Here is an 18,402-nt window from a genome sequence, read left to right on the forward strand (position 1 = left end):
ACAGCTTGTAATGGTACTTGAATTACGTAACCACTATGCCACCTCACCTCAACCTCTCGATACCAGCAATATTCTACTGTGTTTCTGTAAAATAGTTAACATATTTCTGTGACAACATTCAGAGTTGATTTCATTAATGCAGAGGTACTTCGATACATCAATATGTATATATTGCAATGATAATATTCTTATGTGTATTTTTTTTTGTCACTATGATTTTTGACGTACTTGTAACTCTGATTTTTGAGCGTGTAAGCGGTTATTAGAGAGAGTCAAGCTTTGGTCGTCATGTTAAAAAAAGGTGCAAATTATAGTCAGTTTATGAAACGTGAACTTTAACAGTGAGGGAGATATTTTCAAGTATGTTTTATATTGTGAAGTGATGTTTTGGAACGAGTTACGTGATATTGCAACAAAAGTAATAAAAAAGAAGTGTAGCTTAAATTCGGACTGCTGATTACTTTTTTACATCACCATTGTCCTAACTTGCAAAAGTTTAATCTTCAAGATTGGTTTATGAAACACATCTATAAAACTTGTGAATATCGCAGAATAACACCTAGGCCTCTTTGCATCCGAGCTTGGAATCATCACTACCTAGATTTTCGACGATTGAGCCATGAGTTCACAACGAGACCAGCGTGGGAAACACGAAAAGATGAGCGCCTAGTTTATCCCTTACTTCAAGAAATGACTTTATTAACTGTGCTCTAATGACACCAGCCACATAATATAACTTTGTTGTTACCCGAAAATGCAATATTTAGCAGTGTGAGCAACACTACGATCATAATTAATTTTTGACCTTTGTTGTGGTAGGGTTGTTAGAAGTTGGAATCGGTTTTGCATGCCAACGGTTTTCCTACATCTTGGCATGGTTATGCCTTGTGTTTTTGACGTTTCCATATTTTTGAACCCATGTATGCTCCGTGAAAAATTGAACCAGACCATCTCCTCTTCCATTCCTTCCCACCAGTCCGTTGTCTCCCACTATTTTACTTCTCTTCCTTCTCTTGCTATAGGATTCCTGTCTCCGCCACAGATAAATTTTCTTCTTTCCTGTCTGAGTAAAAACCATGGTGGCTTAATAAACAAATTTCTTACTTCGTGATGATCGGCTAATCTAAAGTTGTAGTGCATAGTGTTTTCGTTCATCAGCAGCCCTTGGTGGGTCTTAAGCACCTCTTTTTCTCAAATATTTACGAGATACCAGGTACCACCTGCACAAAAGTTACGTTCTACATCTACATCTATGTACATACTCGCCACGCCGCTGTAGGGTAAGCAGAGGAAGGTGCCCTCTACCATTAACAGTAATTTCCTTTCCTGTTCCGCTCATAAAAAGAGCGATAGAGCATATATGCCTCAGTTTGAGCGCAGGTTTCTCGTGTCTTAGATTTTTGAACGGCGTGGTTGTGGAGATAACGCAACGATTAGTATGATTAATCAATTATTCAAAAACAGTCTTAATCGCATTTATTATTATTATATCGCCAACCGGTTTCAACCCGACGTAAGGGTCATCTTTTCTGCGTTTAAACCATTGATCGACTGCTGGTGGTGTCACTCCTGTCTACATAACGGCAGGAAACTATGGATAGTTTGGATAGGATAGGATTGTTCGACTGCTGGTGGTGTCACTCCTCTCTACATAACGGCAGGAAACTATGGATAGTTTGGATAGGATAGGATTGGTCGACTGCTGGTGGTGTCACTCCTCTCTACATAACGGCAGGAAACTATGGATAGTTTGGATAGGATAGGATTGGTCGACTGCTGGTGGTGTCACTCCTGTCTACATAACGGCAGGAAACTATGGATAGTTTCGATAGGATAGGATTGGTCGACTGCTGGTGGTGTCACTCCTGTCTACATAACGGCAGGAAACTATGGATAGTTTGGATAGGATAGGATTGGTCGACTGCTGGTGGTGTCACTCCTGTCTACATAACGGCAGGAAACTATGGATAGTTTGGATACGATAGGATTGGTCGATTGCTGGTGGTGTCACTCCTGTCTACATAACGGCAGGAAACTATGAATAGGTTGGATAGGATAGGATTGGTCGACTGCTGGTGGTGTCACTCCTGTCTACATAACGGCAGGAAACTATGGATAGTTTGGATAGGATAGGATTGGTCGACTGCTGGTGGTGTCACTCCTGTCTACATAACGGCAGGAAACTATGGATAGTTTGGATAGGATAGGATTGGTCGACTGCTGGTGGTGTCACTCCTCTCTATATAACGGCAGGAAACTATGGATAGTTTGGATAGGATAGGATTGGTCGACTGCTGGTGGTGTCACTCCTGTCTACATAACGGCAGATAACTATGGATAGTTTGGATAGGATAGGATTGGTCGACTGCTGGTGGTGTCACTCCTCTCTACATAACGGCAGGAAACTATGGATAGTTTGGATAGGATAGGATTGGTCGACTGCTGGTGGTGTCACTCCTCTCTACATAACGGCAGGAAACTATGGATAGTTTGGATAGGATAGGATTGGTCGACTGCTGGTGGTGTCACTCCTGTCTGCATAACGGCAGGAAACTATGGATAGTTTGGATAGGATAGGATTGGTCGACTGCTGGTGGTGTCACACCTGTCTACATAACGGCAGGAAACTATGGATAGTTTCCTGCCGTTATGTAGACAGGAGTGACACCACTAGCAGTCGACCAATGGTGTAAACACCCAGAAGATTACCCCTACGTCGGGTTGAAACCGGTAGGCGGTATAATAATAATAAATGCGATTAAGACTGTTTTTGAATAATTGATTCTCGTATCTTATCTTCGTGGTCCTTAAGCGCAGTATAAGTTGGCGGCAGCAGAATCGTTCTACAGTCAGCTTCAAATGCGCGGTTCTTTAAATTTTCTTAAGTGTTCTTCGAAAAGTACGTCCCCTTCCGTCCAGGGAGTTACTGAAGCAACTCTGTAATACGTTCGCGTTGTCCGAACGTACCAATAACAAATCTAGCTGCCAGCCTCCGAATTGCTTCCATGTCTTACTTTAATCCGCCCTGGTGCGGATCCCTAAAATTCATGCAGTACACAAGAATAGATCGCACTAGCGTTCTATATGCTGTCTCCTTCACGGATGAACCACGAATTCACATAATTCTCCCAGTGTACAGGAGTTCGCGTTCCCTACCACAAACCTCACATGTTCGTTCCACGTCATAAAACTCTGCAACGTTTCGCACAGATATTTAAACGACGTAACTCTGTGAGGCGGGACACTGCGAATTCTGTATCCCAACATTAAGGGTTTGTTTTTCCTACCCAACAGCATTAAGCTAGATTTTTCTACATTAAGAACTAGATGCAGTTCATCACACCAACTAGGACTCAACGATGACACTCTCCCATTCAATTAAAATTACCAAATAAGCAGCAACCAGTCGCAAAATCATGTATTCTTTATTTAATTTTGCAAATCGATTTCAACTGATTAACGGCCATCATCGGTGCTTCCAACGTATATGTTCCCTGAGTAGTATCACTGTCTTAAGCACAGGTCAAACTTTACAATGTTACTACTCAGGGAACATATATGTTGAAAGCACCGATGATGACCGAAAATCAGTTGAAATCGATTTGCAAAAGTAAGTAAAGAAAACATGATTTGGCGACTGGTTGCTACTTATTTGGTAATTTTATGGTTTACGGTCGCTGCACAACTTGGGAACCATATGGAGCCCACCATTCAGAACTTTCCAGTTCATCACAGCAACATCAGCCAACAATCGCAGTTTGCTGCCCGACATGTCCGCCAGATTAATTACGTATACAGAATCAAGCGGTCCTACCACACTTCCCTGGAGCACTCCTGACGGTATCCTTGTCTCTGATGAACACTAGTCGTTGAGGACAACCTATTGGATTCTAGCCATTTGCTCCGTTAACAGTCAGCAGAGCGGCAACGAGTCAAATACTTTTCGGGAATCTAGAAGTGCGGAATCTACCTTTGCCCTTCATCCATAGTTCGCAGTATATTATATGAGAAAAGAGCAAGCTGTTTCGCACGAGCGATGCTTTCTAAAACCTTACTAATTCGTGGACTGGTCGGTCTCAGGGAAATTTATTATATTCGAAGTGAGAATATGTTTAAGAAATCTGAAGCAAATCACTGTTAAGGATATTGATCTGTGCCTTGTTTCTAATTTATACGAAATTTATATGGCAAAATATATATGATAGACGTGTATGGCAGAGTGCCACTCACGGGAGTGAACGTCGAGGAGTCAGTTGGAGGTGGTCGTAAAAATGCCGTGTGGCTGGGGCCTCCCGTCGGGTAGACCGTTCGCCTGGTGCAGGTGTGTCGGTGGGGAATCTCCGACCCAGCCGGGAATCGAACCCGGGCCGTTATGTATGACATTCCGTCGCGCTGCCCACTCAGCTACCAGGGGCGGACGGATCTTGTCGTGAACATTATGAATGCTTTGAAAGAAGAAGAGCACCAAAGTGCCAGAACGCACAATACACAGCTACGTGAAGTATAGGCAGAGGTAAAAAATATGATTATCGCCTAGCTGTGTAGGAGACTTCCCGCTTACTTAGAATGGTTGTTGCCAGGACCACAGCTATGCTGTACCTTCTACTACTCACGCAGGGGTGTTTAAAATCTTGTAGAGGATATTCAGAAGGAAACGCCTATATTTGTAATCGTCCTTTTAACTGTGAAACATAAAGATTTGTTTACATAATCAAAATTAGTCCTATGTGATAGTGATACAAGGGTGGAAGATGTCCATTCTCCGTCCTGTGGTTACTGCGAATGTTTATGGCGAAGACACAACTGTTGTGTTAGGCTGTGTGTGATTTACGCCATACCTGTTTCCGTAATTAATTGCGCGTTTGTAGTTCTTTCGGAAGCTCAAACTTCGCATATCCCTCTGAGCTGTTATTCCAATTAAGTAACAAAGCATCCCACCCACCCACGTCCCAGCTCAGCCGAGTGGCAGCGGGGGACGTTTGCGCAGACCCCGGCACTCAGTGGACTGGATCCCCGTGTTGGAACCGGAGAGTAATTTTCGGCTACAGCCCGCAGCGGTGCCCTCTTAACCTATTTATAACGGATTTTCGGCGAGCGAGAGAAAATTCGCAGAGCTTCGGTGCGCTTACCATTTAAATCCTGCTGGTCCGGAGGAGGTCGGACTCAGAGGAGAAGGGAGAGGGGAGGGGGTTGGTGGGGAGCGTGGGGGAGGATAAAATCGGCGAGGGCTCGGCTTGGAAGGGAAGAAGAGAAAGGGCGGTTGGCGGTCGCTGCTGCTGCTCGCAGGACGGCAAATCTCTTACGCAGCTAATTCCAGCACATTAGCCGCTAATCCTGCTTCCGTTATTTATACAATTTGGAGACCGAAATTTCCATATTCCTGGCGCCAGCACTGAGGATCACCCCTCCGAGACTATTACTCCGCAAACTCAGCAGCACTGCCCGAGGTCTACCAAAACGCCCCCCCCCCCCCCCCCTCCCCCCGCCCACCCACCATCTAGAGATTCTCGTCACTCCATATTTAAGACCACTGTTCCCTCCAAAGTCGCGGAAAATGAAATATAAGAGAGAAACAGGGACCGGGAAGAAACCAGAAAACTTTATTTTCATGTATAACCATCTTAATGTACATGGACACGTTCCTTATGCTTTTGATAAGTACAGTTACCGTAAATTTCTTCTCGCAACTCTTTGCACACTCTGAATAGTGTAACCACTTAACGATGTCTACAGCCGATGTGTGCATAATCTGCAGGAAAACGATTGAAGTTCTTACTAATATTGACTTCGTAATTTGCATTTTAAATCGTGGATAACCATGTTTAAACAATATTGCAATATCTCCATCCATACACATACTCCTTAAGTCACCGCACGGTGAGTGGCGGAGGGTACCCTGTGCCATTACTATTCATTTCCTTGCCTGTTTCACTTGGAAACAGAGTGAGAGAAAAGCAACTATCTACGTGGCACCGAAACAACCCTAATTTCTCTTATCTTTGTGGTCTTTAGGCGAAATGTATGGGGGCGGTAGTAGAATGCCGCTTCTCTAAATTTTCTCTGTAGTGTTCCTCGGAAAGAATGTGGCTCTCCCTCCAGGGATTCCCATTTGAGATTCCGAACTATCTCCGCAATATTTGCAAGTTGTTCGAACCTACCAGTAACAAATCTAGCAGAGTGCCTCTGAACTGGTTAGATGTCTTCCTTCAATCCGAGAAGGTGTGAATCCTAAACACTTGAGCATTACTAGCGTCCTATACGCGGTCTCCTTTGTAGATGAATCTCCCCAAAAACCGGTTAACCATTCACTTTCCCTACCTTCCCTTACATGCTCCTTTCATTTCATATCGCTTTGCAACATTAACGCTCGGGTATTTAAACGACGTGACTGTGTCAAATGGTTCAATTGGCTCTGAGCACTATGGGATTTAACATCTGAGGTCATCAGTCCCCTAGACTTAGAACTACTTCAACCTAACTAACCTAAGGACATCACACACATCCATTCCCGAAGCAGGATTCGAACCTGCGACAGTAGCGGTGGCGCGATTGCAGACTGAAGGGCCTAGAACCGCTCGGCCACACCGGTCGACGTGACTGTGTCAAACGGGACACTACTAATAGTGTATTTGAACATTAGGGGTTTGTTTTTCCTACACAGCTGCTCTAACTTTCGTTTATATCTTTCTACATTTATTTCTGGCTTCTAGCCACCTGAACAATTAGAAATTTTGTCTGTCATCTCGTATCATCCTACAGTCATTAAACGACGTTACCTTCCCGCATACCACAGCGTCATTAAGGAAGAGCCGCCGAACGCAGCTCGTCCTGTCCGCCACACTGTTGCTAAAGGTGAAGAAGGGTATTCCATTTTAGGTCAGATCAGGAATTGTGCTAGACAGTGTGGCTCTACGAAAGAGATTTGACGTTGTAAGACGTGTATATTTCTATTGTCTATTGCCAAACCACAATTTATGAAATATGTTTGTATTTTATTAATAGGATTAAGTAGGAATAATTAATATTTGTCATGTTGGAAATAATTGTGGTAGCAGGGAATGTCTGCACCAAAGTATTGTTGGCGGGAGAGACCGCACATTGATATAATTTTAAAAAGGGCGGGAGAGACCGCGTATGGATACATTTTATGAAAGGAGCGGGAAAGACCGCGCATTGATACATTTTGTAATGGTAGCAGGGATTGTTTGCACCAGAAAGCATCGCTGGAAGGAGAGACCGCACTTTAGCGTTCGTAGGAACTCAGTAGCAAGCGAGAAGTGAAGCGAGTCGGTAGCAGGTCTGAAGCGAGAGGTTGAGAGGGGCGGTGTGCCTGCCAGCCACCAGCTATGATTTACAAGAGATTATAAACGGATGTACAGAGACATCAGCTAACTATTATCATAAGAGGAACTAATATTATTGAATTATTTTTTTGAGAAACTCAAGACTACTGAAGGTATGTTTGCGCAATGCTAGTTGTAAGATTATTGTAAAAAGTAAGTCCCATTTTAACGTTTGTAAAATCATTCCATTCAGAATATAATTAATTTTTGCGAGCAATTTTGGATTATTGATTATAATCCATCCAAAAAACCATCAACGTAAAACTTCGCAAAATTTTATTGTTGTCAAGAAAAAGTTTAACTATGAATTACGTAACGTCAGTCAAATTAATTAACGAATAACATCAGCTTTGCTATTAAAGAATAACGACAGCTTTGGTTATAAATACAGGCACTTATTATGACAGTCCACCAGCAGCTAATAAAGTATAGTAAAACAGAGTAAGTATATTCATGTCACAGTTCGGTGGCGATCGAGTAACAGTAAAAAAGGTAAGGAACAGTTTTGGGTTATTACAGGTAACGACTGAGGGCCACGACGACGACACATTCTATGTTTCGTCGAAATAATCAGAAAATCACTTTTAATAAGCAGCAGTTAAATTTGTATGCGAAGATTGAGAAAGAGAATAAATTTCAAAGGGAAGATATCATTTGTTATTATTAAGCAAGAGATAGAAATCCTAAGGAAACATTTCATAGGTTATTGTAAAAGGGAAGGTTGCGTAAGAAAAGAGGTATAGAGGAGACGGGAAGGTTGCAACTTTGACAAATAGGAGCATTAGAATTTGGAAAATGATCTTGTAAGTTCAGTTGTCTTGATCGCAGTGGGTGGGTTTACAACAGTTTGCCGCTTTCGACTTTTATCAATTATCATCGTGAAGTACAAAATACGAACTCATTGCTAAATGTAAAAATGAAAAATTGCGAGTAAGACATAAATGAAAACGTACCCAGGATCTTACCACAGCAGTGACATGTAGTACAGCGATCTAACGTCCATATTGATCACTTGACATCAACTGCAAAGCCTGTTCATGTGTTATACTTATGAAATAATAACTGTTATGTTCGTAGAGGGCGAAAGAGCCTGATTGATTTACATGCGTGAAAAGTAAAATTTAAAACTATCTTATCCTGTTTACAGCCAGATCATTATTATTCACGTTTCTCAAATATAATCAACCATAATTTTGATTTTTTTATAGATGCTCGTTGTCACAACTGTGATGCCATCCGCACACAGGACGATTTAGCTAACGTTGACGCGGAGCTGTACAACTTTAGTGATTTCATTTCCTGTTATTTCCCGTTGAGAAATCATTGTCATACGTGAAACACAAAGTAATTTTCGCAATATTTTGGCAACTCGCTACGGGAGGTTGAACCAGTAGGAGGTAAGAACACTTTCTACGTCACAAACAGAATTTGCGAGACACCATACTGTATTTATCGTTTTTTGTTGAAGTTTATTTGGTGAATTTTGTATTTTAATTTACAGCTGTTTCTAAGCACAAGCACACATAGTACCTCTGAAAAGCACTTCGTAATTGGTACGATTTGTTGTAATTAAATGATGGAAAACGCCACATAGGTGGTTAAAGAATTTCCGTATAGAGTTATTTGCAGGTTATAACTCGCATGTTTTGAATGTACACCGTTTTGAGCCAAGGGAACATTGAAAATTCATCAAAAATGTGTCAATCTTGTTAGGATTTGTTATAATCGAATGTCAGTTAATCACACATCGGCGACTAAAGCCTACAGAAGATCCTAACATAAAATGCAAGGTCGTGCAGCGTACAAGGTTGTGGGATTTTCCTGTTAATATAGATAATTTCCGTTACATTCGATGCCATGTAAATATAAGTGCACTCTCAAGACTGAGTTTGCTCGCTTTTATGAAGTTTGATAAACTGATGTCCTTACTTCCAGGAAGCTAGGCCGGCCGGAAGCTAGGTACGGTCGCAGGTTCGAATCCTGCCTCGGGCATGGATGTGTGTGATGTCCTTAGGCTTAAGTAGTTCTAAGTTCTAGGGGACTGATGACCTCAGAAGTTAAGTCCCATAGTGCTCGGAGCCATTTGAATTTTTGAACCCGGAAGCTAAGCTTCCCTTTCCATGTTCTGACATGTTCATGTCTATTGAAGTTTTTATTTGTGTATACTACAGACAGTACAACGTGACTAGCATATGTATAAGGAGGAAACGTTCGTTTTAATAGAGCTAACGTAAGAATGTCACGCGCGACCATTTTCGTAAACAAAATGCGTGGCTCGGGTGCCAGACGCAGCAGACATCTGTCGCTGGACAGCGCTACAGTGGCAAATCACGATAACTAGCACGGCCCATTTCATGCGGGTCGTGTGATCGTGAGACTGAATTTCACTTCTGCGTCCACATTACCGTTAGCTGCCTCGTCCCCTGTCAGGAAGGCTTTCCTTAGTTTGTACACTGAAGAGGAATGAGGGAAGAGAAGGAATGCGCCGAAGTGGGAAGAATTTATCACACACAGACAATTACCTGACATGGTTCGCTGACGTCATAGCTGTAGTCAAAGAAACTCAACAGGTAGCGAGTCTGAGACATCACTACTTCACTGTTGTCTTGGAGCTAACGTAACGTCAGGTGAAGCACCTATAACGGTCGCGACAAAAAGCAACGCACTCTTTTCGCCATGCGATGCGTGAGACAGATGGTTCAAATGGCTCTAAGCACTATGGGACTTAACATCTGAGGTCAGCAGTCCCCTAGACCTAGAACTACTTAAACCAAACTAACCTAAGGACATCACACACATCCATACGCCACGGCAGGATTCGAACCAGCGACCGTAGCAGCCGTGTGGTTCCGGACTGAAGCGCCTAGAGCCGGCCGAAGTGGCCGTGCGGTTAAAGGCGCTGCAGTCTGGAACCGCAAGACCGCTACGGTCGCAGATTCGAATCCTGCCTCGGGCATGGATGTTTGTGATGTCCTTAGGTTAGTTAGGTTTAACTAGTTCTAAGTTCTAGGGGACTAATGAACTCAGCAGTTGAGTCCCATAGTGCTCAGAGCCATTTGAACCATTTTTTTTTTTTTTTTTTTTTGAAGCGCCTGGAACCGCTCTACCACAGCGGCAAGCGCGAGACAAATCACATGACGTATTGCTCCGCGACTTCCTCTGAAAGGCGCGTTGCATAATCTGTATGCTCTGCTACACTATTTTATCACACTAAATAACAGTTCCCACCACTGCTTTGTCCTGCGAGACAGGGCTACAACAGTCACCTGTTCTATTCCACTAATCAGTAAGCTATGGCAACCCAACTACTTTCAAGAGACTCCCGTATCCGACAACTGGATTGGAAATGAGAATCTCCCTCATTCACAAGACAGAATAATAATCTAAATTTATAGAGTTAAAGACGCAAGCAAAAATACCACGAGTTTCCACCAGAACAAATGGAATTCTGTCTCTCCTACAAAAACTTGCAAAGCCCATCTCGTTGTTATCCAACACTACCCATAGAGCGCACGTAGAATAAGTAGAGGCACTGTCGGCAAGTGTCGGGTGAGCGGTAGTGGTGGGGGTTGCAGTCAAGTGTTCAGCTCGCTGTCGGAAAAATGCCGAGCACTGGAGAAGTGACGTTCTAAACTGAAGCCAACACAGAGTATTTGTAAATATTAAGTGGAGCCCCTCCACACCCACACTTGCATGGTATCCATCCAAAAAGCGTGTCACCTCTACATTGGTTAGTATCTGAAAAGAATTCCCCTGAAAACTCAAAGAAAGTATCGATTTATTTTTGTCTGACTTGTCAACCATCTGGAACTTCCAGAGAAAATCTACATTTCTCTTGTTGTCATGTTAAAGTCTGCGTCTTTGCGGAATGCATCTGATTTTACACGCTGGGTTTACACAATGTCACCCAATTAAAAAGTTGTGCAAATGCAATTGTGATATAATTCTGAAACAGTAATTTGTCAAGTCTATAAACTGAGGACAAGTAAGGTTAATAGATTATGAAAGAGCTCATCTTTTGTACAAAAATAAATGTGTAGTAATTTGACTTATTCCAAAACTAACAGAATTTCTCATTTCACCGACCTTCTTTCATCAAAAAAAATCTGTAGTTAGTGAAATAACACATAATAGCCATATGGAACAATACTCTCCTCTTTGTGTGTTGTCATTTGCCAAAATCTTGTTTTATGTAATATGAGGAATATTATGCATATTTCACATTCTGGCTTTATCGCTGGCACACTCGATCACAAATGTGTGTGTTACATAAGATAAATTTTCTAGAGATTAGTGACACTCAAGTGTAAAGAAAAATTCAGTGAGGTAGCTAAATTTCATATGCAGCAACATATTATGTGATATGCACCAAACACAAAATCGTAGCTACCCTATTTCTCATTCCAAACTTTTTCGAACTTCGGCAAGTCTCTTGCTTAAATACAAATATCACAATAACTATGACCATTAACGAAATGATTAAGCTGACATAAATCAATAAGCAACGCAAAAATAATTTTTTGACAGAATGGTTTCTGTAAAATCATTCGAGAAAAACTGCAGGACATGCGTCTCAATCTTGTCACCGCTGTTCATCGCCAACTGTATATAAGTTGGTGAACAACATCTGCGTCCTCTTCTGAACAAGCGAATGAAATTGCCCAGCACTTCGGACAAAAATTGGCCAATGTGCGCTGGTCACCGTATTCTGCACAAACTCTACCCTGCAAATGTCTCCATATTCGAACATGAGACTGCTGTCCATCTAGTAAATGATACCTAATTAAACTGCTCCCTTTCTTGCCATTGCAAGAAAACTATCGATCACTGAGTATCATTCACTCTTGATTTCCTACATGCAACAGTTTTCAAGCCTCAGCACGACCATGTAGGATCCTATCCATGCTCCATGCTCCGTGAAATTATTTTTAACCTGCAGACATTTTGGACAACCAGCCTCCAGAGCAGAATGTAGGCTCTTCAATTGACCATTTCCTACTAACATTCGTAGTACTTCTAATGTTCAGCTTCCTGCCAACCCTACGAGAAGCTTTTTTTCCAAACATTGTTAGGAAATACAGACAATCCTGTTGGCAGTCAGCTGCGTTCGAAAACATCAGGGTTTGGCTAGACCGCCACTATCTGGCTGGATAAGGGAAGGCTCCCTAAGTGTGAGTGCATAAGACATATTCTCCATGATGTGAGGCGCAGAAATGGATAGGCGGAAAGAGACACAGATGGAGAACAGAATCCAACAAACTATAACGGAGCTTTATCGGTTATTATTAAAGTTACCAGATAAAACGCAAATTCTTTAATTCAGTCTCTTCTGCCATAAAAACCCAATCCTGTGCTAGGTCTTGATAAACAATTGGTAATCTTCACTACGGTTACTAAAACTTCTCGGTAACTTCTCTTTAATAAACTTTTAGATTCGAAAAACACAGCTTCCTCAGTATCCTCTCCTTGAGCAGCACAGTCGTCGTCGTCGTCGTCGGCTGATACTCGTATCCGAGTTTTCATTTCTCTCCTGAGATTTCCTTTGTCACGGTGTACAAAGCTGTAGTCATTTCCACTCTGCTATATGGTTGCGAAACCTGGACGTTATATTGCTGTGATCTGAAGAAACTAGAACGCTTCAACCAACACAAGCTAAGATATATAATGAACCTGAAATGGGATGACTTCATATCCAACACGGCTGTTCTTGAGAAAGCAAAAATGTTAGGCATGGAAGCTCTTGAAACTTTCTGGCAGATTAAAACTGTGTACCGGACCGAGACTCGAACTCGGGACCTTTGCCTTTCACGGGAACTCTGCAGGTGAATGAGCTGGAGAAGCATTGTCATCAGCATACTGCAGCTCTGTCACACGAGTGGTACTGGTGAACCTTTTTGAATGGAGTCTGGACCGGTTGAATAATCCTCCATCGAACCTGTACTTCAGTTCTATTCCTGCATTGTTTACTGATGTCTCGTAAAGCATAGCTGCCAGATACAATGCAAATAATGTTGGTACTAGAACGCATCCTTGTTTAATCCCACTTGTTATTGGGATTTCACCAGTTGTTTCATTCTGGCAGAGGACCTGTTCAGTCACATAATCGTGGAGAGCTTCAATCAAGTCAACAAAATGTTCAGGGCAGCCGAAGCGTTTTAAGACCATCCACATGGCTTCTCTGGGAACTGTATCAAAGGCCTTTTCTAGATCGTAGAAAACAAGTACTAAAGGATTATGCTGTTCTCTGCACTTCTCATGTAGTTGTCGTGCACAGAAAATCATATCAATTGTCTCTCTTGAAGGTCGAAACCCACATTGAGACTCAGGTAGTAGAGTCTCTGAAAGTGTCTGGAGGCGATTTAAAAGGATTATTGCAAAAATTTTGCCAGTGACAGACAGTAGAGATATTCCCCGGTAGTTACCACAGACGCCTCTGTCGCCCTTCTTGAAGATGGAGACAATTGTGGAGTTCTTCAAGTCAGCTGGTACCGTGCGGGCTTCCCACATTAATAGAATGAGTGAGAAGAGTCTAGTTTTTAGAGGAAAGCCGCCACCCGCAATAAGCTCCATCGGGATGCTGTCAGGTCCAGCAGCCTTCCCAGGTTTCACACTCTTGAGTGTCTTGCAAAATTCTTGAAAAGTTGGAGGATCAGCCATCCAGGGTTGTGGAGGGTGCTGTGGGACATTTTTGAGAAAATCTCCAGCGGCAGTAGAAGGGCGGTTTAACAGTAAGCTGAAGTGCTCTTTCCAACGATTTAAGATGTCCTGACTTTCAGTAAGAATGGTGGAGTTGTCAACAGCTTTCATTGTTCCTGATGAGGAGCGGATAGGTCCATACAGCTCTTTAATACCAGCGTAGAAGCCACGCAGGTTCCTTGCATCGGAAAGATTTTGGAGTTCTGCGGCTTTCTGTTGCCACCATTTGTTCTTGATTGCTCGTATTTCACTTTGACATTTCTGCTTGAGTTCTTGAAGGTGTGCTTTCTTTTCTGCGCAGGACGGATCTCGAGCAAGGGATGGGTAAGCATCCCGCTTTGCATTGATGATGGCTTGGATTTCTCCATGGTTATCATCAAACCAGTCACTTCTTTTCCGTGCACTAAAACCAACTACATTCTCAGCAGTTTCTTTGATGATGTTCTTTAATGTGGTTCATTCTTGTTTGACATCATCTGTGGTTGCTGGAGCTTTGTTAAGTTGTTCAGACAGTATATCTTGGAAGTGTGAGCGAACGTTTTTGTTGTTCAGGCTGCTTATGTTGAATTTTCTGCGTGGTGGGTTTGAAAAGTGGGATCGTGGCTTGCGATATTTTGGTACTCTCAAACGGCTGACTAAAAGTCTATGGTCAGTCCAGCACTCATCGATGTTTAGTGCTGCTTTTGTGATGAGAATGTCTTTCTTGTCACGCTGTCGAGTAATAACGCAGTCTATAAGATGCCAATGTTTGGAGCGTGGGTGCATCCATGTGGTCTTATAGCGGTTAGGCAAGCGGAATTGGGCACTGGAGATGAAACGCTCGTGCTTAGCACATAGACCAAGAAGTAACAACCCATTTGCATTGCAGTTTCCGACCCCTTGTTTACTCATGACGTCTCTCGAAAAACGGTTGTCCCATCCCACTCTGGCATTGAAATCACCAAGTAAAATTAATTTATCTTTAATGGGTATCTTAGGGAGAGTACTGTTCAGTTGGTGGTAGAACTGATTCTTTGTGTCTTCATCACTGTCTAAAGTAGGAGCATATGCGGAGACGAAGGTGATGAAACTGTCTGAACCAATGGGTACTCTAAGAGTCATCAGTCTTTCATTAATTGAGACAGGTGTAAGCCGAAGATCTTTCACCATTTTCGTTTTCACGGCAAATCCTGCACCATGGATGCGTGGTTCTTCTGCATCCTTTCCCATCCAGAAGATGGTGTACCCTGAACGTAGCTCACTAATGTGAACCTCACCTGAGAGTCTTGTCTCACTCAAGGCAGCTATGTCTATATCTAGCCGGGCTAGTTCTTGGGTGATAAGAGCGGTTCTTCTCTCTGGCCTGTAATTGTTCACGTCCAGGAGGGTCCTGACATTCCGTGTCCCTATTGTCATAATCATTCCATTCTTCTTTTGTTTACGTCCGCAGTATAAGGAGTGACCTACTGGGTGCGGATTCCCAGCCCGGTTCAAGTGTGACTTCCGATGTTTAGCCCACATTTTCTAGGGCCTTTCCCTTTCAGGGTGGGCAGCGGTCATCCTAAATAGGCCTGCCCAGTCGCAGATGCAGGACCGGATTCCCGAGTTGTCACACGGGTTCTCAGGAAGACGACCATCACACACCCGCCGCCAATGTGCAGGTCCAGACTAGTAGCTTCCAGACTCACTCGGAGCCTGCTACCATCCTCCTTATCCCATCGCCATTGGTCTTTAGAGAAAATGACAGGAGAAATTGCCATTTGCGTGAATTTGTTTAAGTTGGATTACAGCTTGCGAGGAAGTGATCCACACACTATGATTCCGGAACAATTCATCACGGCACATATGTATGTGACATGTGACTTCAGGTACCAGAACTGCAACGAACTGCCGCGAGCTCAATGATGGCTGAGCGGCGCCTTTACAGCCAGTTCGTCTGGCATGACCTCTTCCGCCTCCACGATCGTTGAGAACCTGGGATATAAGATTCTTCTTCCGCTCGCTTCGTCGTTGGGTTGAAGGGTAGGTAATAGATACTAGAGAGGAAAGTGAAAGACACCCTTGGGCCTCGGAAACCTAATATCGTTGTGGTCGAAGAAACCAAGAGTTGGCCAAGGGAGGCCGGATAGGAAAGGAAACAAGAGAAGCCTGACACAAGTAAGTGGAAGTAATGCCAGGCTTCGCTAAGGGCCCGTGTGGTTGCCACCCACATACTCCTAAGACGGGAGCCCACTGCGGTATGAGCAAAAAAAAAAGTATTGTGGGCAATAACACATTTATTCTATGAGCAGCATAGAATAAATGTTTTATTGCCCACAATAGTTTTTTTGCTTTCTAAAATCGGGACTCTTATATCTGCAACGTTCTCTTCGATTGTAATGTGGTCGAATTCGATTAGTTGAGCCAAGCCCTTTGAGCTCTCTCTGTGGCACCACGGTAGCATGTTTACATCTTTGAGAGTTTCCAGTTGCAGAAACTAGCTATGAACGGACGCAGGTCGAATAAGCCATGCGGTTGTCTGGTGTTTTCTGAAGTCAACGTGAGCTGTTTCGGTGTGCTGAAATGCTGGAGATTCTGTTTGAGATATTTATAATTGCTTTCGTTGGTGGTTAAAAGGTGATGTGTAGTTCATATAAATTGTGCATTTTAAAAATTCGCACATTCATTTTGCAATTACTCCGCAATCAGAACTAGTAGTGAATTACGTTGTACAATGGCTTCTTTGCGTGTGGTGAGAAAAATGCTCACAGACTGCTCGCGTTTCATGAATGGGAGCTGACTAATACGATTGAGTAATTTCCTTCTGCATTAGAAATGGTTTATCGTCTTGCCGGAAGACATATCCCGGGAACATTTAATTTCGTGACCTTGTTCTAAAATATCAGTTCATGTTACAATACACTCGCAACTCATATAGTGTCTGCGATTGTTTTGAGCACAATATAGAAGTTAGTTCTAACATTTCTCTGAATCATTCCTCTCAACTTAGGTCATTCATTTACAACCGAAGTGAAATGTGTCCTTGCTGATGTCTTGTAGAGGCCTGTTGGTACAGTATTCGTCACATCAATGATCGTAGTACTAAGATTTAAACTCCGTCCTTTCCATGACTCAAATTGCAGGTGCCTAAAGGTGGTCATTAGATGCCATTCGGAAATGCTGATGACTGTAGAAGAACATGCATTTCGCATTTCTATAATAATGATACACTTCCTGGAAATTGTTATAGTGATGGACTGCCTACTTTCAGCAGTACGTGAAAATTTTGGACAGGTTTTTAGTGCAATACCTATTGCTGAGTGTTCAAACACATAGCTGTTGAGTATTCATATTCAGATAAAAAATTATTTATAACACATCAAAACTTTAGAACTGAGCTTTCATTACTACTCATGCCAGTAACTCATTGTCGCACCTGAGCATTTATTACTACTCATGCCAGTAACTCATTGTCGCAACACGCTACACTGCTTCCGCAATGATTTATCATGTACACACCAGCAATCATAGGACAATATTAGCTGCAATTGTAATCCCTTCGAACATGAACAAATATGTATTTGTATAGCGTACTAATCGATTTTCGACTGCGAGAAAACCGCAAACGCTCGGAGAACTCCGTCACAGTTCCATTCTGTAATCTTAACTGTCCTCTTTCGTTTTACAATGTACATTGCTTTTATCCTACTATAGTCCTCTCTGCTGCTGTAGTCTTCAGTCTGAAGACTGGTTTGGTGCAGCTGTCGCTGATGTACAAGCGTCTTTATCTCCGAATAGTTGCTGCAACCTACATCCTTTTGAATCTGTTTGCTGTATTCATCTGTTGGTCTCCCTCTCCAGTTTTAACCCTCTAAGCTTCCCTCCAATATTTGTGATCCGTTGATGTCTCAGAAACTATCATATCCACCAATTCCTTCTTTCTATCAAATCATGCCACAAATTTCTTTTTTCTCCAATTCTATTCAAGTTCCTCATTAGGTGCATGGTCTGCCCATCTAATCTTCAGGATTCTCTGCAGCACCACATTTAAAAAGCTTTTATTCTGTTCTTGTCTGAAATGTTTATGTCCATGTTTCACTTCTATACAAGCCTGCATTCCAAATAAATACCTTCATAAAATATTTCCTGACAAATATGCATTCGAAATTAACAAATTTCTCTTCTTCAGAAACGCTTTACTTGCCATTACCATTTACATTTTATGTTCTCTCTAGTTCGGCCATCATCAGTTACTTTGCTGCTCAACTAACAAAACTCATCTACTTTTAATGTATCTTTCCTAATTCAATTCCGCCAGCCTCACCTGATTTGACTAAATTCCGTTACCCTCGTTTTGTTTTCGTTAATATTCATCTTATATATTTCTTTCAAGACACTGTCCATT

At 42.5% G+C, this 18,402-nt stretch overlaps 1 protein-coding gene across 1 annotated transcript; it reads right to left on the reverse strand.

Annotated features, from left to right (window-relative positions):
* Positions 1-14,495: 14,495 nt before the first annotated feature.
* On the reverse strand, positions 14,496-15,434 carry LOC124613712 (craniofacial development protein 2-like). Its single transcript, XM_047142432.1, has one exon. It carries the CDS (start codon positions 15,432-15,434, stop codon positions 14,496-14,498), a length of 939 nt encoding a protein of 312 aa, XP_046998388.1.
* Between the last annotated feature and the right edge of the window lie 2,968 nt (positions 15,435-18,402).

This window comes from Schistocerca americana, chromosome 4, assembly GCF_021461395.2.
Source record: "Schistocerca americana isolate TAMUIC-IGC-003095 chromosome 4, iqSchAmer2.1, whole genome shotgun sequence".
In the NCBI taxonomy this organism is placed as follows: domain Eukaryota; kingdom Metazoa; phylum Arthropoda; class Insecta; order Orthoptera; family Acrididae; genus Schistocerca; species Schistocerca americana.

Bases quoted from the DNA above. Each gene is read 5' to 3' on its own strand.
- LOC124613712 (XM_047142432.1), bottom strand. From the start codon at position 15,434: ATGACAATAGGGACACGGAATGTCAGGACCCTCCTGGACGTGAACAAT.